General features: G+C 33.0%; 1 protein-coding gene across 2 annotated transcripts in view; it reads left to right on the forward strand.

Moving 5' to 3' along the window:
* The window catches only part of Col11a1 (collagen type XI alpha 1 chain), a 197,516-nt gene that overhangs the window by 129,004 nt on the left and 45,475 nt on the right, over positions 1 to 23,037 (forward strand). For both annotated transcript variants that reach the window (XM_074050884.1, XM_074050883.1), the window contains exons 42-46: positions 7,506 to 7,613; positions 13,643 to 13,750; positions 14,604 to 14,657; positions 17,833 to 17,886; positions 18,487 to 18,594. In XM_074050884.1, coding sequence (XP_073906985.1) covers positions 7,506 to 7,613; positions 13,643 to 13,750; positions 14,604 to 14,657; positions 17,833 to 17,886; positions 18,487 to 18,594 — 432 coding nt within the window. The remainder of the gene's footprint in view (positions 1 to 7,505; positions 7,614 to 13,642; positions 13,751 to 14,603; positions 14,658 to 17,832; positions 17,887 to 18,486; positions 18,595 to 23,037) is intronic.

The following is a 23,037-nucleotide window of genomic DNA, read 5'->3' on the forward strand; positions in this document are numbered from 1 at the left end:
TGGAGTTGGAGCTATAAATAAAAACCCCTTTATCTATGAAAAGCAGTTTTTCATGTGTGATAAATTCTGTCTTGAATTACTCACCACTGCTTTGGTTCTTCTCACAGTGAAATGATATTTCACAGTTATGATTCTCTAAAGGATTGGCTACCAGAAATGAATGTATTCGTAGAAACATTTGATAGTTCTCCCACTTAAGATGAACAAAATGTTACCAACAGTGTGCTATGATTTTGGACTTTTTAAGTCTGGTCAAACTTACGTGTTCACTGTGTGCACCATGCTGTATCTAAGAACTGGTAATAGCCATGAGTCACGGCGGAAGCACATCTAATGCATGCAGGGGACCTCACCACTAAATAGATGATGCACACAAGACAGAAAGCAAGAGACCCAACAGCAGTAGAGGAAGGCAGTCAGCATTCTTCAAAGGCTGAACATAAATGGAGCAAAACACTTCTATGTGCATAAACATACCATATATGGAAATATATCATGCAACAAATTATTTACAGGTACTACCTACCTATATTTTCATAAAACAAAATTAAGAAAAATGTCCAGTATTTCACAATTGTGTAAAACAATTACACTACTCCTTTCCTGTGCCTTCTGCCTCATGATGGCCTTTAATTCTATTTTTCTCTTTGTGCTATCGTTTCTTCTTCATTGCCTCCTCTTTTTAAGAGCTTACATACCCTTTCTATCATAATTTCTATTTCAATTACTTTTTTTCTGTATCCTATTCTCAAGAAGCTTATTTTTGTTAGCTTTTACTTATTCTTCAAACAAAGGAATAATAGACAAGACTTTAGAAGAATGACTCCAACTTACTTATTGAGTTACATACAGTACTTTTTTTTATTCCCTCCATTTTTTATTGTTCTTACAGTGTATCAATTATATCATACTTAAATTCATCCCTCCACCATTCTTCTTTATTCCCCTCCTCCCATTCCTGGAGTAGTTTCAACAGGTATCATTTTTACGCTTACATTCATATGTGCACAGTACTTGCACTATATTCACCTTACTATAGCCATTCCCCACTTCCTCCCCTGCCCACTGGTACCAACCCCTCCAGGACCTGCTCTACCCTCTTATTCTCCAATTTTGTAAAAGAAAAAATAACATTTTTGCTTCTTTAAGATAGCTACACAGGGACTTTCCTTGTGACAACATCCATTGCTACATACAATACTTTTTAAGATAAAACATATTTTCTCTATTGTGAGTTTAGTGGATCTCAGCAAGCTACTATTATAATCAGCTAAGGATAAACTGCATGGAAAGATGATGGTAGTGATCAAGTTATAAGATTTTGCGTTGATCATTCAGAGTTTATGCTTTAAATTCTATTAATGCTTGATATTTATTCTGAGTTTTTACCTTGTGTGATATAAAATACATCCTCAAGAGAATGGAATTACCTCCTACTCACTTTGCCATGGGTCAACTTGGCCTTGAAAAGACAGGGCATACATATTTTCTCTCTGCTTGTATAGCTCTGGATCATAATAACATCTTGTGTTTACACCTCTATTTTTTCTCCTAGTGGGCTGCATTCAAACTGAATGCTAATGAGACCATTTGCCTGTTTACTACTTCCAGTTACTTTACAAATGCCTCTCAGAATATGAAATACAATGAAAGTACCCGATAAAATATTTATTTTAGTGTCATCTTCAGTGTAAAGGGTTAGAGAAATAGCCTCTCTTTTCATGGCTCCAAGAATAGTGAGTGATGCTATTGCTTCATTATTAAAGAGGAAGACGACAGGTGCTGCAAAATTAAGTGGGAGGGGTTACAAAGGGGGTGGAGCTATCACAAAATCAAGAAAGGTGTCTAGAGAAACTTAAAGCCCTCCATTTTAAAAGTGTGTTCATATTTTTCAGTTGGAAACAAGAAAAATATTATGTTCATATAGTGGTTAATGGTTAATATTGAAATAATGATACTTATGATTATGTGCTCATTATAATTCATGCGATCCAATAATACTAAATTATTGCCTTTGCCCTTGGGAAACTTTATTATTGTGGTACTATGGTTTGAACTCAGGACTTTATGCTTGTTAGGCAGGTGCTTTACCACTCGAGCCACACATCCAGTTGGCTTTTGGCAAATGTTTTAACAGTAAACTTATATTTGAGGTTTACAATATGATACTATGGGATACAGGTAGAAGCTGAAATTGTTAGTATAATAAAGCAGATTAGCACAGTTCTCTCACATATTTACCTTTTGTGACTACATCAGCTAAAATCTACTTATTTAACAAAAATCTCCAAAACAGTAAAATTTTATTACCTTTAGTTCTCACATTAGACACAGATGTCTAAATCTGTCTCCCTGACATCTTTGCCCTTAGGTGTCCAAAGGTGATTAAATCACCACCTATAAAGATATCTGCAGTCCTGTCTTCACTGGGGCATGATTGATGGTCACAAGGATATGGAAATGACTGTGTGTCTTTTGCTATCTGAATCACAAAGGAAAATGATATTTCTGTAGTTTTTAGCCCCTTGTTCTGCAAGTTCTTTGCTCTTAAGCAGTTTTGGTATCTAAAATATTCATCATTTCTATAGAGTAGGACACAGCAGTTTAATGCTATGTAGAACAAGGCCTCACTTTACTTTAACAATAAGACTTAGCAATACCATCAAACCTCCTAGGACTTAGTTTTCTCTTTTATGAAATTGAACATCTGTAATTAATTGAAACTGTATGTCTATTTTTAAAATCCATAGTTCTCTAACATCTATTATATTCATACTTTTAAGAGAAGCATTGTTCAAAGAACTTCAACTGTAATACCACATTAAACATCAAAAACCTGGTGACAATCTATTTCTGTCCCAATTATATTGGTAAGAAAGGTAAGCCATAGAGAATTTGCTCAAGATCAAATAGTGGGTCCAGAGCTGGAAAGGGGAAGGGATGTGTTCAATCGATGCATTCATTTAGGGTCTGCTAGCATCATCGGCAAAAATAAGCAGAATTCCCTATCTTTACAGAGCTAGTTATTGCCCATTTAATCTATATTTAAATCTAAACATCTGTTTTACATATATCTAGCAATTAGAAAACCTTCTCTTCTTTATTATAGCAAATCTGATAGCAATGTAAAAATTTTATCAGTATGGACACCTATTCTTTATGGAACAAAACTCATCTACACCAGGTCTTGGGGCTGGTACCTGCTACAATACACTTTGTGTATTCTGTTAGTATCACAAGAGAGTAGATATCACTACATTTGTGATGAATGTGTAAATGGGACCTTCTTTTAATATTGGGTTTAAGCTTTCATTTTTAAGAAAGAGATAGGACTTCTCCAGTGGTTTGACTGAAATTAAAGGATTTGTAAATCTATTCTTTGAAAGTTGACCTAGGGATATTTAAGATTTGCAAATTTGCTATATTTCATTTGCTTAATCAATAGATAACCATCAGAGATTTTCATTTTTCATTTATCTACAGATAAAATAATATCTCTGCAAAACATGCTGCTATTACAGATATCTGTACTTACAGAATGTTTGTAATCATGAGTAGAAAAGGAAATTGCAATTGTACTTTAGGGCACAAGTATAACTCAAAACTTCACTGTGTTTTCATCATTTGTTTCAAAGTTTATGAGCTGTGACAAGGTCATGAGCAATATTTTAACTACAGAAAAGTAATATATTTTAATGTAAGTTCCACAAGCAAAATGATAATCTGAAATTTAATCTTATGAATGCTCCAAGGGAGAAATTAAACCAGTTATGTTTTGTAATAAAAATAGTATATAATACTTGCAAACCATGTACACTGTGATAGACTCTAATCAGTATCTGCTTCTACTTAAAATAAAGATACATTTAAGCAATTTTGTTAAATATATCCATTTAATTTTAAATATTAACCCACCTCACTAACAATGTAACAATATTCTTTCCTTAAGTAAAATCCAGGAGTCAGTTTCATGTAATATGTCAATTATAATGTATACAGGTAAAGTAATATGTACTGGTCTTAATTTTGATACCACAGCTTCTAGGGAAAATACACATTCAATTGATTATTAGCAATTTTTGAAAATTTCTAATGACTGCACATTACAGGTTTAGAACCTAATTTTTGACATATCCAACGTGTTCACATACTTTATAAAAAGATAACTGCATATCACTGGTTTACTTACATTGTATATTTATTACTGTTGTGGCTATATTTGATGCATATATTAAGTAGTTTATTCTTTAGAAATATTAATGAAGAGAGTGTGGAAATATTTATATAAGTGCTACATTAGTTCACTGAAAAAAACTTCAGAGAGCTTGAAATATGGTAGTAGACTATGCAAGGAATAGTTAAAAGAAAATACAAATTTTTGGTAGGATGGTTGTTAATCTAGACCTAAAGAATGGCTAGATTCATCTCTTCTAGTTTTCTTCTTTCTGCCTTACTCCCTTTCTTATGACAGTTTCAACCAGTTTAAGAATTCTATATTCATTTTTATATAGAGAGTACATCAACCATATTCACCTTCTTCATTCCTTCTTTTATCCTCCCCCTTTCATTTTTGACCTCCCCTTAGCTTGACCTATTTTTAATAATATTGCTGTGTTTGTATTAGGTCTATATTCCACATATGAGGGAAAACATGCAACTTTGGCTTTCTGAACCTGACTAACTTCACTTAACATGATGTCCTTCAGTTCCATCCATTTACCTGCGAATGACAAAATTTCATTCTTCTTTGTGGCTGAATAAAATTCCATTGCATATAAATATCCCATTTTCTTAATCCATTCATCAGTAGTGGGGCATCTTGGTTGTTTTCATAACTTGGCTATTTTGAATAGTTCTACAATAAACATGGGTGTGCAGGTGCCTTTATAATAACCTGAGTCACATTCCTTTGGGTATATCCCTAGGAGTGGGATTGCTGGAACATACAGCAGATCTATTTTTAGTTTTTTAAGAAGCTTCCATATTGTTTTCCAGAGTGGTTGTACTAGCTTACATTCCCACCAGCAGTGTGTGAGGGTTCCTTTTTCCTTGCATCCTTGCCACATTTGTTGTGTTCTTAATAGTAGCTATTCTAATAGGAGTGAAGTGGAATCTTAGTGTGGTTTTGATTTTCATTTCCTTTATGGCCAGGGATGGGGAGCATTTTTCATGTGTTTTTAGCCATTTGGACTTCTTCCCTTGAAAAAGTTCTGTTTAGTTCAGTTGCTCATTTCAACATTTAAAGCACTCTAGTACTACTTTTCCCTTCTGCACTGACATCTGGAGTCTTTCACCACAGGTCTACCACCTAGTTAGCAGATGTATTATTTGTGGTGGACTTTTCTTCATCAAAATGTTTATTATTACAATTATTATTATTATCAATAGAAGGGTGGATGTTTATTATCTAGAAAGTACTAACTTCCATTTTCCCTTGCAACTGTATCCCTTACTTAGTATTTGGAGTACATAATTGGTATATATATAATTTTTACACAATCCTTCATTAATTATCATGCAACATAGAAAATATTTTCTAGATTTGTCTATACATATGTACTTATACTTCAAAGATGCCACTCTATTTAAAGCAGGTTCAGTTTTCACAATTTCTTTAACCATAGTTTTAGCAAAGTTACTTCAAATTATTTTCTTTCTTAAATTTAAGGTATCCTATTATAAAAAGTACAACAGCAGTTTGTTTAGTTATAAAACAAAAAAGTCAAAATCATATTTTCTTATGTTACTTTATCTCTTATTAACTCATATCTGTGTTTCTCTATTTATTTAATTGTTTTAATATTCATATAGGTGGATAAATGGAGCACTCTATGTAGCTGGAAAATTTGTTCAGAAAATAACATCAGGAACATTAAATAGTAAAGTCATTCAGCATCTGCTTGTAATCAATGGTATGTCAGTGACAATAAATGGGTGCTGGATTTAAAGAAATTCCCAATGAACAACCATTGGGAGTTACTGATGTTCTCATCAGCAACAGGGTTGTCTTTTTAGAGAGAGTTCTGAGAAAGTTTCTTCAACCAGTTATATGATTATGGGAATGATTTAACTTCTTTGAACTACCCATTCTTCATCTTCAAAATTGAGATATAGAAATGAACTGTCAACTCCCTGGAATTTCTATGAGAATAAAATAAGAAATTGAAACCAATCAAGTTGCAAATTCAAAGCACTATGCAAATAGAAATTGTTGGTATGTATTGTTACCACTGTTCTTATAGGCATAGGTAATTAGCTCTCTAGATAATGAAAATACAAGTGAGAAAAATTCAGTAATTCATAGTTGTGTAGTAATATGGCTTTCAATATAAAGAAAGACAATATCAGCAAATGAATGTTAAAGTGATATATTTTCTATGTTTTATAAATAATTTCCTTTACGTGTTTTGAAATAATATTGGTATCTCTACATGTTAATTATTATAGAAAGGTACTAACACTTATATTTCCTAATTGAACCTATGTGTAAATAATTTCCAAATTTCATTCCATCATGAAACAGTATGAAAAATCACAAGTTTTATCTCCCAGCTAGGAACATAATCAAAAGACAACATTTTATTAAATAAAATTGGAAAAGTAAATAGATTATGCTCAAGCTTTATAACTTATAAACATGTTTAGATTCTTTCTTATGCCAAATATTTACTTAAATTATTGCTGCAGATAATTGATATGAAGGCAGTTTCCACAATATTACTTTTAAAAAACTTTATATGTAAGACATTTTTAAGCAAATTAGTTAAAAATACGTATAGTTATCTCTCTTGGAAGTCAATTGGGCAGACCTAGTCAGATGTGAATTATCCCAGTGGTCCCTAGAGAACTAAGATAAATTTTAAGGATTTATTTTCTGGGAAAAATTCCAAACTCTATGGTATAGATTATTAAACTTTAGCATGTAAAATATATTTAATAAATTTTGAAGTCTTTTTTTTATTTAAAATTTCCATTTAGCAAGTTTGAAATGAAACCCAGAGATCAATTCAAGAAGTAGTGTAGGGGATGTATTCTGCCAATCCTTTATGATGCAAGAAGAAAATTGTATGAGCAGTTAGATATTGGATACATGTTTATAAACCATTGTGCACAATTGCAAACACAGAATTAAAAGAATAACATCTATAAAATATTAATAAACATACAATTTTGAGGTGTTTCCATCTCATCAGTCCTTCCTAATTTCAGCATCTACATTTAGCATTTAGAATAGAAAATAAAGTGTCTTTTCCTTTGTGAGCCCCTTCCCAAAAGTTGCTTTTACGTTTCTTACTCATTTATAAGTTTACATTATTAAATAAGTGACTCTTAAGCCATCACCATTTTCCCATCTTTAGTGACGAAGTACTTCTTTTCCCATCACTAGTAAGAAAATACTTCTTTTCCCATCAGCAGTAACAAAGTACCCCTTTTCTCATCACTAGTAACAAAGTACTTCTTTTTCCATCAGTAGTAACAAAGTACTTCTTTTCCACTTGTACTAGGGCTCACCAGGAGAACGTGGATCAGCAGGCACAGCTGGCCCCATTGGTTTGCCAGGACGTCCAGGACCCCAGGGCCCTCCTGGTCCAGCTGGAGAGAAAGGTGCTCCTGTAAGTAACATCTAGGAGAAAGTATATTATGCTGCTGCTTTGCACAGTTATTACATTTCATTCAAGAATATTAGCTCTTCATACCTCACTGCATCCTCTGTGCATATGTGTCTAGCATATAAAGACAAGTCCTTTTATATTTATAATAAAGTTTCAAATTCAATTAAATGAGGTGACATTTTCCCACACTTTATGAAACCTTAATATCTGTAAGGGAGTTGAGTATTATTAATGTAAAAGACTTCTCATTTTGCTCCTTTTTAAAAATAAAATTGGGAGGTTTTTTTTTTTCATTTTTCTTTTATTATTCATATGTGCATACAAGGCTTGGTTCATTTCTCCCCTCTGCCCCCACCCCCTCCCTTACCACCCACTCCACCCCCTCCCGCTCCCCCCCCCAATACCCAGCAGAAACTATTTTGCCCTTATCTCTAATTTTGTTGTAGAGAGAGTATAAGCAATAATAGGAAGGAACGAGGGGTTTTGCTGGTTGAGATAAGGATAACTATACAGGGCATTGACTCACATTGATTTCCTGTGCGTGGGTGTTCCTTCTAGGTTAATTCTTTTTGATCTCACCTTTTCTCTAGTACCTGTTCCCCTTTTCCTATTGGCCTCAGTTGCTTTAAGGTATCTGCTTTAGTTTCTCTGCATTAAGGGCAACAAATGCTAGCTAGTTTTTTAGGTGTCTTACCTATCCTCACCCCTCCCTTGTGTGCTCTCGCTTTTATTATGTGCTCATAGTCCAATCCCCTTGTTGTGTTTGCCCTTGATCTAATGTCCACATATGAGGGAGAACATACGATTTTTGGTTTTTTGAGCCAGGCTAACCTCACTCAGAATGATGTTCTCCAATTCCATCCATTTACCGGCGAATGATAACATTTCGTTCTTCTTCATGGCTGCATAAAATTCCATTGTGTATAGATACCACATTTTCTTAATCCATTCGTCAGTGCTGGGGCATCTTGGCTGTTTCCATAACTTGGCTATTGTGAATAGTGCCACAATAAACATGGGTGTGCAGGTGCCTCTGGAGTAACCTGTGTCACAGTCTTTTGGGTATATCCCCAAGAGTGGTATTGCTGGATCAAATGGTAGATCGATGTCCAGCTTTTTAAGTAGCCTCCAAATTTTTTTCCAGAGTGGTTGTACTAGTCTACATTCCCACCAACAGTGTAAGAGGGTTCCTTTGTCCCCGCATCCTCGCCAACACCTGTTGTTGGTGGTGTTGCTGATGATGGCTATTCTAACAGGGGTGAGGTGGAATCTTAGTGTGGTTTTAATTTGCATTTCCTTTATTGCTAGAGATGGTGAGCATTTTTTCATGTGTTTTCTGGCCATTTGAATTTCTTCTTTTGAGAAAGTTCTGTTTAGTTCATGTGCCCATTTCTTTATTGGTTCATTAGTTTTGGGAGAATTTAGTTTTTTAAGTTCCCTGTATATTCTGGTTATCAGTCCTTTGTCTGATGTATAATTGGCAAATATTTTCTCCCACTCTGTGGGTGTTCTCTTCAGTTTAGAGACCATTTCTTTTGATGAACAGAAGCTTTTTAGTTTTATGAGGTCCCATTTATCTATGCTATCTCTTAGTTGCTGTGCTGCTGGGGTTTCATTGAGAAAGTTCTTACCTATACCTACTAACTCCAGAGTATTTCCTACTCTTTCTTGTATCAACTTAAGAGTTTGGGGTCTGATATTAAGATCCTTGATCCATTTTGAGTTAATCTTGGTATAGGGTGATATACATGGATCTAGTTTCAGTTTTTTGCAGACTGCTAACCAGTTTTCCCAGCAGTTTTTGTTGAAGAGGCTGCTATTTCTCCATCGTATATTTTTAGCTCCTTTGTCAAAGATAAGTTGCTCATAGTTGTGTGGCTTCATATCTGGATCCTCTATTCTGTTCCACTGGTCTTCATGTCTGTTTTTGTGCCAGTACCATGCTGTTTTTATTGTTATTGCTTTGTAATATAGTTTGAAGTCAGGTATTGTGATACCTCCTGCATTGTTCTTTTGACTGAGTATTGCCTTGGCTATTCGTGGCCTCTTGTGTTTCCATATAAATTTCACAGTAGATTTTTCAATCTCTTTAATGAATGTCATTGGAATTTTGATGGGAATTGCATTAAACATGTAGATTACTTTGGGGAGTATTGACATTTTTACTATGTTGATTCTACCAATCCATGAGCATGGGAGATCTCTCCACTTTCTATAGTCTTCCTCAATCTCTTTCTTCAGAAGTGTATAGTTTTCCTTGTAGAGGTCTTTCACATCTTTTGTTAGGTTTACACCTATATCTTGCTGCGTTATATTAGAAAAGTGTGAACTTTTCCCACCTCTTGTAGTACAACTTCAGCCTCAGTCATTTCCAGTGTATAAATGAATCCCACAGGAAATCTTTTGTCCTATTCCTGTAATTTGAGCTTTGATCTCAAGCAAGAGAGGAAACATCTAACCTCTTACTTCATGCCATATTTATTAGATTTTAAAACTTTATATTTCCATGAATATGGAATTTATTAATTAAGTTTATTTTCATCATGATTTATGTTTTCATTTCAGCCTTTGATTCAATCATATTCAACTATTTTTAAAAAGGCAATTTCTTGTCCTGTATGATTAAAACACTAACTGATCCAACAAATATATGTGCTGGTTATGATACACAAAATGTAGATGTACAATACTTTTTTATGTTGTAAATCTTGGTATATATAATAAAGTTTAAGCTTACAATTCAAAATACTTCTTAGTTGCTAAGTCTTCAGCTCCAGCAAGTAAATACAGGCATTGTCCATGTGTTTTTTTCTCATTACTCTGTGATATTATTCAGGTGTTTCTGACTCTGTGCTACTACTGCAGAATACCACAGACTCAGTAGTTTATAATAAACAGCATTGGATCAGTTCACAGTTCTAGAGACTGGGGAGTCCAAGGTCAAGGAGCTTCACCTCCCTGGGCCTTCATGATGCATCAATGCAGGGAGAAGAGAGGTTGAGAGAGAAAGAGAGAGAGAGAGAGAGAAAGGGTGGTAAACATTTCCTCTTCCCAAACATGCATTTTGGATTTTGCTTCCTCTGAGTGGCTTGTGTTATAAAGATGTAATACAGTTATCTGTGGGTATAGACTGACATGAAGACATGGACAACATAACCCCATAGAAGGCAAGAGCTTTCTCTATGTACTTACTGAGCTGCTGGAAAGGGAGAAAGTAAAGAACAAGGGCCATAAATACAAAGTTCCATGTGACTCACTTAAGGCAATAATTATGGCATGATCAGATCTTTAAATTATCAATCAGGTTAGAAACTCTTGGAGATGTGGCTGAAAAAGAGAGTGAATATCTCTTCCAAATTATTACATTGAGGCAAATACTTTGATAGGCAGAATGATTTCTTTTATTTTTTGGATGGTTTTTTGTATAGCCAAGGTTGACCCAGAACTCATGACATAGCTAAGAGTGACCTTGAACTCATGATCCTCTTGCTTCAGTCTCCCAAGTGCTAGAATTGTAGGTATGAACCACCACAGCTGGTAGGAGAATGAATTTTTTTATTTTTGAATATTTTTGGGGTGGTACTGGGGTTTGAACTCAGGGCCTCCTCTTAAGAGGCAGGTGCTCTCCACTTGAGCCACAGTCTTAACCATTTTTTGTTGTTAGCTATTTTTTCAGTTACGTTCTTGAGTTTTTGTCTAGAGCCAGCTTCTGACTGCAATCTTTTACCTATGGATTGTGTAGGACCCTATACAGCCATGAACAACCATGCCTGACTTATTTGTTGAGACAGGGTCTCCTAACTTTTTCCCTGGGCTGGCCTTGAACCACTATCTTCCTGCTCTCTGCCTCCAGAGTATCTGTAATTACAGGCATGAATCACCAAGCCTCGCCTAGAAGATGAATCTTATATAAAACTATAAACCATGTTCAGAAAGTTACTGCATACTAGTTTCACAGATAAGGAGCTAAGTTAATTGTACATCTTTTTGAGAATTTAATTATACAAATGGGAAAAAAAGTTAAATTCAAAATAATGCAGTCCATGCACTAGTTATAAATGAATTAGGCAATAGGAGTTAGTGATTTTAGGAAAAATATGTTCCATATACTTATTTGCAAGTATCAAGTGTTTGTATTTGAAATTGCAGAGAAAATGATTTGGGCCAGAAAATGTAAGCATGGGAATCATTTAGAGTAAAAGTAATGTCTGGGATAATAATATTGCATTACCATGTGATGCAATGTTAAGAGAGGAAAATTGAGATCTGGACTCATCCAGTGGGAATAACTATAGATTTGAGTTGTAGAGGTATTCAGTAGGACAAAATAAAAGTAAAAAAGGCTACATGTGGTAAGAAAAGATATTACATGCATGTATGTGTGTACACAGAGGCATGTCATCAAATAGGCCAAGAAAATAGAGTCCCCTGCTGCTAAATGTTATAAAAGATAAAGAATATTGAAAGTCAAAGCAAAAAGAGACTAGGATTTAACATACAGCATACTCATGACCTTAGTGTATTTACAATGGAGGGAAAAAAGAAAGTGAACTATAAGATGTGGTGTCCATTCCTGTGCATCACCTTGAGTAAAGCATGGAGCTAATAGAGGAATACACTGTCAGTGGAAGTCCTAGTAGACTGAATGCATTTCCTCTTACTGCCATTGCTTTGTGCATATATTTAATGAGAAAAGAATCAGAGAAAAGTGAGGAAGTTAAGGAAGGGTTCTCATCAACATGTGAACCAGTGCTGCCATAAAGTGTAATAAATACTTAAGTGAGCTTCTGAGTGAGGAGGGATGGCTTCTGTGAATTGTGAATAAAATTGAGCTATAAAAGTTGAATAATAAAGCAGGGTCAACATGTTAAATTTGTTTTATAGGTATTTTATTTTTATGTCAATTGATTTATTAGGTGTGGTTGGTCAGGTTGTTAGCAGTAGCTGGGTCATGGTGGGTCAGGGTTACTCTTTTTCTTAGGAAGAGTTAATAAATAAATTGATCTAAGAATGTTGGGAATGTGATCTGATTTACTCTCTGGTTGTAAATGGATTAAAAGGCAGAAAAGAAATGAATGCGAAGAAAGGCAGCAAGTTATTTCAGTAATTCAGAACAAGGGGTTAGCATTTTGGAACATAGTGTCAAAGGTGTAGACACAATGAAAATAATACATTCAAAAGACAACCAGAATGGCTCAGGGTATATCTCAGTGGTATAGCACTTGCCTACTATGTGCAAGGCTCTGGGCTTGATTCCCAGAACTGACATTTTTTCTTAAAGAGGTAACTAGGGGATGAAGCAGACAAAATAAGTCAGTATAAGAGAACAAGAAATGCAAGGGCAGGAATAATGCAAGGGCAGGACCAAAGGGCTAATAGATTCCCAGCTGGTATAACTATGGACAAAGAAATCAGCTGACTGCACTCAGGAACACAGTCTTATGCAACACTGATGATACATTTTGATATTTTTAGGAAGTAAATTATGTTAAACTCCAAAAGTTGCTTTATGAGAAGTTTAGGTTTTCTTCATTCTCAAGACTCCACTTTTTAAATTATACAGTATAGAAAACAACAGGACAACCAGAAGTGAGCTAAAATATTGAAACCAAGAAAATCCATGAAACATTAGTCAAAAATAGGAGAGAGTTGCATACAAAACATAGTGTAAACTTGGCTTGTATGTTTTTTTAAGGTTCAATAGCCACTCCACAGCTGCTTCAGAGACACTTAAGGAGGAGTTTTCCTCAGCATGGAGCATCTGATTGGCTAATTCTTGGTTCTAAACTTGCTTATTAAAAATTCTCATTTGAGTCCGAATTACTTTTATGGGTCATAGATTGAGAGTCACAAATGAGAGTCACTGGATATGAATTTTCATTTACTTCTTAGCATTTTTAAAGAAAAAGTTTCTTGTCAAGTATAGGAGCTAGATTGTATCTAGCTACATATTGAATTGTAGTTAGAAATTGTAGGAAATAACTAATGTAGAGGTTCTTACAGCAAATCTGCTGGATTTTTTAATACAGGGAGAAAAAGGTCCCCAAGGCCCTGCAGGAAGAGATGGAGTTCAAGGTCCTGTAGGTCTCCCTGGACCAGCAGGTCCTGCTGGCTCCCCTGGAGAAGATGGAGATAAGGTTGGTGTGTTAATGTTGGTACATTATTCTGAGAGAAAGTTTAGATCTTTTCCCAGGAGCTCTGTAGTTGTTCTAAGATTAGATGGCAAGTGGAAGACTACCTTTTTCAGAGTTTTCTACACCTCTCCATGTGCTCAAAAGCTTTGTTTTAGAGGCTGGGGATTAGTGTGACTCCATAAAATAGTATGTGGGATACAAATGGGAAAATGGGATAAGAGAAAAATGTCAGTCAGAAAAAAAATGGTAGAGGCCAAGTTTTCAGTTCTGCATATATGTTTCTGAGATGATGTAGAATAAAAATAGTTACTTATATTTATTCAGCCTCACATTTTGGAAATTGAACAATAAGACTTAATAATGAGCCTTATACTCATTTGATAATTCTATTACCTTTTACTAACATATAAGTAATGCCACGAATGTATTTATTCTAAATGTTGGACTGTGTTAAGTGTTTTGATTTATTTTCTAATACAATTGCAAAACCCTGTAGAAAATATTGTGAAACAGGACTCTGGCAAAGTACGTAATTTAGTATTTGGAAAACTATAGCAAAGTTCTTTTTGGTTAATATGTCTGTAAATCGTTGTATTTCCATTATCAGTTTATGGTGGTGAATAGAGACATAAACGAGTTGAAATTATAAATCCTGTGACAGTATTCCTCAAAGTTAAGTTGGCTTTGTCTATAAATTCCTGAGTGCTAGAAGCAGCCTGAATTTTACATTTTTAGCAATGATATCGAATGTTACCATTTATTATATTGGAGGTAAAATGAAATAATTCTTTGACAATAATAATGCAGTGGCAGGTCTGACATATTTTAGAGACTAACATGAATCTTTCATATACAGGGTGAAATTGGTGAACCAGGACAAAAGGGCAGCAAGGGTGACAAAGGAGAAAATGTGAGTTTCCTATTACTTACTGAAGAACACCAATTATCTAACAGCTTTAACTATTATCCCATAGTATGACTTACTTAGCTGGTCAAATGCTACAACATCAATACTACCTACTTTGTGGTTGCTTAATTCTATAATACTATATAACTCTGAGGTATCTTATTTGTGAGATTAAGATAGCCAATAAAAAAGTAATATAATGAAACAGACTCCTTTTTCAGAAGATTATGACAGATGATATGCATGTGTATGCCAAAATAAATACCACTATTGTGCTGTGCTTATATAGGAATTGTTAAATATATTTATTCATGTTATAGGTGCTTGTTTTGTAATTCTTTGCTTAACAAATCATGAAACTATCAAAAATAATTTCTCTTGAATAATATATTCAGTCTTGTCTCTAGGAATTTTTTTCTTTGCTCCTTACAGTTCACATCCTCTTCAAATTATATATTTAAGGATTTTACTTCTCCTTCGATTGAGTACATGATATCCCCTTACTTAACTTCAGCACTTCCCCACTAATTTACATTCTTTAGAGAACATCCAAAGATAATTACTTAAGTCCTTCATTTCCTTTTACCCTTTCTTGAGATATTCACAGTTATTGATCATATTATTCATTATGGAATTACAGAGTTAAGTCTTTGATTTTTTTTTTTCACCTAATTTGGAAATTTCCATATCTACAATTGCATTCCATATCCGGTGAATGGATTCAGATTTTTCGTGCTTTTAGTTGAAGTTATTGCATGCTTTAACATATAATTTTGAAAAGCGAGTTTTATAAGAATTGACTGTGATCCGACCTCAGTTACTAAAAGCCTATGCAATGAATATTTCTAACTAAAAGTAAATATCTAGAATCAAAGTAGTAACATTTTATAGATAATTATAATATTTAATCCATAATAGGCTTTCCATTTTTTTTGTATTCAGTAAGACAAAACCTTTGCAAGTAAGGGACAACACTGATGTCTTAGATTCATACTATAAAATTATAACAAGAAATTGTGTACAGAAAACTAGCTGCATATGTTTGGTGCATTTATAATTGACACAAATTTATGCATTCTATTTTAGCAAATTGCTGTTTTAGATTTTGTTTAGATTTCTTAAAAATAAGTAAATGCTATTTGCCTAACTAAAATAAAGAACTTGACAGACCCATGTTTGGAAAAGTTTTTATTTTTTCTTTAAAATCTGTAACTGAATATGAATCCTCTACTATCATTTAAGTCAGCTGTTCTGAAACAGTTTTGTATCAGGATCCTTGTGTACACTAAAGATATTTAAGACTCCAAAAGTCTTTCACTGGGTGAGTTACCATACTCTGAATTTAAACTGAAAAAATTTTAAATATTTATGTGCTGATTCACTTAAAATAAGAATAGTAAGCCCAAAGAACTTATTACCCAAACAAAAATATGTAATACACAGAGTCACATTGTTTTATATTTGCTGTGGCTAGCTTAATAGAAGAAGTTATAGTCTCAAATCTGCTTTTCACTTCAGTCTGTAATGACATGTATTTTAGTGGAAATCCACACCCACAGAGGAATGTAGTTAGAAAACATAGGAAAGTGTTGAAAATCTTTTCAGATAATTTTGAGTGTTCTTTGATTCTACATTAAAGTTTGATAAATGGCAGTTTATTTCAAAAGTCAGTTGCAGTACAAAAACTGATATTAAAGCAGTGAGCACTTTATGCTATTAAATTCCATTCATTTATCTTCCACTTATTTAACTGAATCTTTTCCTTATGCCTAAATTTGTAATATCTTGCATTGATTATTTGGAAATTATTTGTTAACTCATTAGAATCTTTAAATTATTGACACATTACTTTTTGCAAAGTAAATATCATAAGAAAATCCTTTTGCATTGGGAAGCCGGCAAGTAAGCAACGGCACATGCAAGATTTCAAAAATTCTAATCTTGCTTAAAAGTTTAAATTTTATGATAATAAACACTGTCAGTTGTTTTCCTTGAAGTTGCAGGATACTTTTGTTTTCAATAGCATATCTGCTAAATTAGTAAATTGAACTAATCAGTTTTACTGTCAGTCTGTCTTTCAAATAAAAATAGTATTCCATATGAAAGTTTCAAGTTCATTTTACCACCCAAAGTGTAATCTAAGTGCCTCATTGTGCTTCAGTATGAAACAAAAGTCTTTTATGTGTGTTTTCAATTTTGTCCTGTGAATATCAAAAGACATACCAAATATTTAATGAAATTAGAATGTTCAAACAACTACTTTTGAGTTTGATGAAAGTACATAGCAATGAAAACATGATTGCTTTTATAATTTGTACCTATTGGCATGAGTGTTGCCAAGCTGTCAGCAGTTTTATCTAATATCAATAGTGCTAATGCAAGTGTCTACATGGTATAAAAGACAAATGAGGTCTTTGGGTTGTTAAGAGAATTTTAAATTAGCAGAAACCTGAAAGGGTTTCAGTTACTCCTCAGTGGTCCTTAGACATTTTCAAAATCTCTTTAAACAGCTGCCCCGTCCCAAAAGAGGTAGCACTGACAAAGAACAATACAATTTGATGACTTTTATTTCTTAAGTCCTGAATTTTTATAGTACTTGACCAGTTATTAATGTAAGGAAACAAGACAATTAAGAAGTAGCTATATATTTCTAGGTTATAGTACCTCTTGAAATAGATTGCTCAAAAGAAGGCATTCTGTACACTTGGTATATAACAATTCACATACACTTGTGTACTTACAGAAATTCTTAATTTTCATATATTACATTTAATCTGTTAGAATCCTTAGAAATTTGATGTTCATATAGAAAGTATTAGATAAGGAAATTTCCATGTACTGTTTCTGACTCATATATATCCCATTAAACAAATCTGGTATTTTGAAAGATTCAAATGTGAATCATCAAATTGATTTACCTTAGTATACAAATCCCTTTTTAAACATCTACAACATCACATATGAAAGTACTTTTACCAAATGTCAATCTTAAATTGCTTCAAAATATAAAAGTATGAGTCTCAAAGATTGTCAAATACAAAAGGCTTCTAAGTAATGTTTCTGTTTCTCCAAAGCATAGATATAGTTCATAGATTTTGATTGACCAAATGTTTAGCCTTATATAAGTGAGACTTTTCTGGCTTCAATTTTAAAATTACTGATTTGTATCTTACTGCAGGGCCCCCCTGGTCCCCCAGGGCTTCAGGGACCTGTTGGTGCCCCTGGAATTGCTGTAAGTATTCATTCCATTTTGTTCAGCAAATGTAAATTGGTATAACTCCCTAAATAAATTTGTGAAATGTCATATATCCAGTTGATTTTGTGTGGCAGAAAGTTTTGTTTATATGCTTAACATTGAATCACATTTAGAGTACTTCATATGACTAACTAACCTTATCTTAAAAAAAAAATTGTGACTTTGTTTGAAAATGAAGAACCAGTTGAACTTTTTTAATGTGCAATGAATTTTGAGCATTACTTTGAGTATTAGACCATTTTTACTTCAGTTATATACATGATTAAATCAAAGAATGGTGGAGGGAGTGAATTCAAATATGATATGTTTGATATATTATAAGAACTTTTGCAAATGCCACAGTGTACTCCCAGCCAGCACAACAATAAAAAATAAAATAAAATCAACCATACTTCAGAAACAAAGAATGCTGGCAGAGCACACCATCTATATTTATAGCAGGTAATGGGAAGCCCATCTGCTTACTACTTGGGTGTTCTCAAATACATCAGTTTAGAATGGAATTCCAAAAGTTTTTATAATAGCATATCTTAAAGATTTTTCCCTCTTGTGATAATTTTCCTTGCTGTTCTCTAGGGAGGTGATGGTGAACCTGGTCCCAGAGGACAGCAGGGGATGTTTGGACAAAAGGGTGACGAGGGTGCCAGAGGCTTCCCAGGCCCTCCTGGTCCCATCGGTCTTCAGGTGAGGTGTATTTACTCAAATGTACCTCACAACTGCATTGTTTCCTGTTTCCACCCACTTCTCACACCAGGTTTCCCACTGGAGGTCATACAAAGCATCTCTCCTTGTTTCCGTCTAAAAACCTGGGCAGGATATTTCACCATAATGATTACTTCTATGCAATCTGAACTTCTATGGCTTTTAAACCAAGTATTAATTTTTCTGGACATGTGTCAGGCTGATTGTGGACAATACTTGGCATCTCCTTAGGTATTACAGCTCCTGTCCTCATTCCCATTGTGTTTAAAAAGTGAACTACAAACCTATAGGTCTGATAATTAAAAGATATTAGAATGATTCCATTTCAGGCCTGTGTCAGGAACAGTTAGTACCTCAGATAACTAACAAATTTAAAATCATTTGGAAAAGTAGAAAACTGCCCACACCAAGTGTTAGACAGTAACAGGTAAAATGAACTAATAGTAAATGGATCATTTTAAAATGATAGGTGACATTTTATGGAGCATGCTTGGATATTACATTGTAAAACATTACAGTCTGACAAAATTTTATTCAAATATCCCTTACAACTGGATTCGGGCTAAGCATGGCATTTTGGCCCCTTCTTTCTGGGATGTTTTTTACCCATGGATTCCTACAAACTTTGGAAAAACCTGGCTTTCTTCTAATATGTGGGTATTCTGTACTTACCTCTGAATATAAAGGTTTTTTTAAAATGGCATTTATATGCAATATGGATATTACTTATGCCACATTAGCAAATTTATGTTAAATTACATAATCTAATTCAATGTACCTAAAACATTGTGAAGTTGTAAAAAGTAAATATAAATAGAATTAAAATAAATCAATTTTTAACCTTCATTTTCATAAATAAAATGATAAAAGTTTTGGGCTTTGATATTAAATCTCTTATATACACAGTCACATCGTAATACAAAATAATAAATTATAGTACAATTATTAATATAATAATTATTGTTAATAATTAATAAATACTTATAAGTAAACATGTTTTAAATTCTTTTATTTTAATGTCAAAATATTTTTATATTTGCAAAGTGCAAAATCTTTTCTTTCATATTAGTTATGTTCAACTCTTTAGACACTTATAATTTATACAATTATAGATAAGCAGTCATGGGTACACCATATTAGTATGTATGAAAGATACACATATTTGAAAATGACAACTAGAAATTAAGTTAAATTGCCTGCAGATATGTCACTATTCAATTTCAGCTTTTTCATTTAACTGATTACTCTGAATGCTGTAAGGGTTTAATTTAGGTATTTAGTTCCATTGTTGAAGTTGCCTTGTAACTTATACTTAAAATGTAGTCAATTAAAATTATCATTTCTACAAAGTAAGGAATGTTTTTAGTGAAGGCGACTCAAGAAATCAGTTCATTTAAAAATATTGGTTATATTTTACCACAACTATCTTTATAAATCAGGAAACTGAAAAGATGCTAATATAATCAGCATGTTCACAATTACATCTGCAGCCTTTAATTGAGTCTTCATGCAGAAAAGATATTAGTAATTATAAAAAACAAATGTTAATGATCTAATATATGCATTACATCACTTTTCAACTTGATATTTACAAGTTGAAAATCTTGTACCTTACATCTACATAAAAATATGTGTGTGTTTATGGCATATATAAATAAACATTTATATTTATGAAAAATATATAAAATGTAAGCACTGGTCATAATTCATTCTTATGCACCATTTAAGTGACAAATGATTTAAATTGACACACCTTGAAATAGAACCTCTCTATGCATAAATTACTCCATCAGAGAACGTTAGGACTATAAAAACTGATTAACACTAGAGTATCATTCAGCACATTTAGTGCTCTGAAACAAGACAATTTGACTCATTGTGTCTCTATTAATTTTCTAATGATAACATTCTGTTTTAATCAGCTGAAGCTATAATCAAACTTAGTTTTCAAACATTTCAAATGTTCTGATGGGAGGCTATTTTGAACTGATAGGAGCCCTCAAATGAATGAAGAAAAAGACAATGCAAAACTGTGCTTGCGATGGATATAAAAGAAATTATGCATCAATACCAACATATCACTCAACTCAGGGATTTGAAATCAGATGCACTTTTCATTAAAAGGATGTGGAAATCTAGGCAAAAGATAAGAAATATAATTGTTATTTTATGTGGTGTTTACCTGAGCTTAATTATGTTTGAGTGCTTACTACTTATGAAAATGGCTTAAAATGAGATATTTATTTGTGTTAAACTCTATTAAGCTGTGTAGGTATTTGTCCTATGTTGCATCAATGAAACAAAACCTCTGAAGGTGAGGACCTTGAGATTCAAAACTTTCAAAATCTCTTCCCTACAACTTCTGGGAAGCACTCCCTGGCCTGTTCTTCTTAAAATAGTCATTTATGATTCTGATAAAATAGTTTGGAAAGTAAATGTGCCAATCTCTTTTCCTAGACACCTTACATACATTTATGAAAAAAATGAAATCCTGGTATATTATTGTCCATTATAACTAATTAATTACATTGTCCATTGTAATTAAGACTTCCCCATAAAAATGAACACTTGCCACATTAAACAAGTTTAATACATACATTGAGTAAAGCATTGTCTTTCCTTTGGAATTAGTAACTCCTAAAAACAGTCTAGTTAGTTATTACCTGTATTTTAAAAATGAAATAGAACATGATAAGGTAAATAGAACAAAAGCATCAATGATCTGACAGAAGAGTAAGTGTTGCTATTTGAAATTCCTTCATCAGTTATTTTGCAAGTAAAGGGTAAAAAGTAAAATGTTTTTATTGCTGTAGCAGACAGTAAAATATGTTACAGCTACTGTGATGCAGCACAAAAAAATCATTAATTTCACTAAACTTCCAGTAGTCATTCAGAGCTTTAACACAGTTTATATTTTTATTTTTTAGATTATATCTAAAATACTATAGCATAAGCATTAAAAATAAGCTGTGTAGAATTTACAGATTATTGCAAATAATTATATCACAAAAAAGTAAAAAATGAAAATAATTCACAATGCCACAAATTTGAAAACTGTTATCCCATTTATTAGTTCTGTTCAATAATCAAAGCTATTTTGCATACACATTTCTATAGTTAAATTTATATCATGAACATTCTTTTGTTTGTGTTTTTATTATCATCTATGATATTCATTGGTTAGAGTATTAATAAGAATCACATTAATAGTATAATATTTCATCAGGTCATATAATGAAATCTATTTAGATTTTATCTAAGATTAAATGTTTAGATTAATTGAGAATTTTCAGTATCAGAGCCAGTGTTACAAGAAACATTTTATTGCACGTGGCTTTTTGTATTTATTTTCTTTGGATCATTTCATTCATTGCTCATTCAACAAGCATTTTATTGAGATCCTAGTTTATGTCAGGCACTCTGACATTTGCAACACATTTAAAAAAATGGATACCTTAAAAACCACACCTCAAAGTAGCTCATGACTTTTAGTATTCGGGTATGATATATTTGATACATTGTAAGAACTTTCGTGAATGCCATAATGTACACATGCCAAGAACAACAAAAAAAAAAAAATTAAAAAAAAAAGTCATTCTGGGGTTGGTAGGAGACAATAGAATAAAAATGTGTAGAATATCAAAAAAAGAAGTGTTATAGTGCAAACACTGTGTACACATGTCTGTAAATGGAAAAATGAGACCTGTTGAATCTGTTCCAGAATGGGGAAAGGGGTTAGAGAATGATGGAGGGGTGAATTCAAGTGTGATATATTTGATATAATGTAAGAACTTTTGTAAATTCCACAGTGTATCTCCAGCACAACAATAAAAAAAGGGAAAAAAGTGATATGATCCTGTTTATAAGTATACAGTTAAAGGATATCAGAAAGAGGAAATATACACAGTTGTTCACAAGAGAGAATTACTTGGGAAGATCAAATGAGTGATAAGAAGAAACAAAATAATTGACTCATGTGGACATAGCCAAGTGAAATTTGCTTTGTCTGAGCTTACACTGTTAACACAGAACTTCTCCCACAGCAATTATGGTGCAATTGGATACAAAGAAAACAGATTTGGAAAAATAAAGCAAATAAAACACATTTCATGGCCTCATGAATTTTTAAGCTCCATGAGTTATTATCAGTTCAAAACTCAGAAGATATTTGTGATCTTGGAAATGTATTGGAGTATTTATTTTACAAAAGAATTTTGCCAATTACTCAATTATTAAAATTTTACCTGAGTTGGGCATACTAAAATAGTTAGCAATAAGATTTTTCAGAAGATTGGTACCATGGCAGTGCCATTATATCCTTTTCATAAAAACAGTAGAACAATTAGGTGATCTATCATAAGTTCCAAGATCAAATTATGTGTTTAGTTTTTGTACAGAAAATCAAATATAACACTGTACAAATTA

This window comes from Castor canadensis, chromosome 12 (assembly GCF_047511655.1).
Source record: "Castor canadensis chromosome 12, mCasCan1.hap1v2, whole genome shotgun sequence".
Lineage (NCBI taxonomy): Eukaryota > Metazoa > Chordata > Mammalia > Rodentia > Castoridae > Castor > Castor canadensis.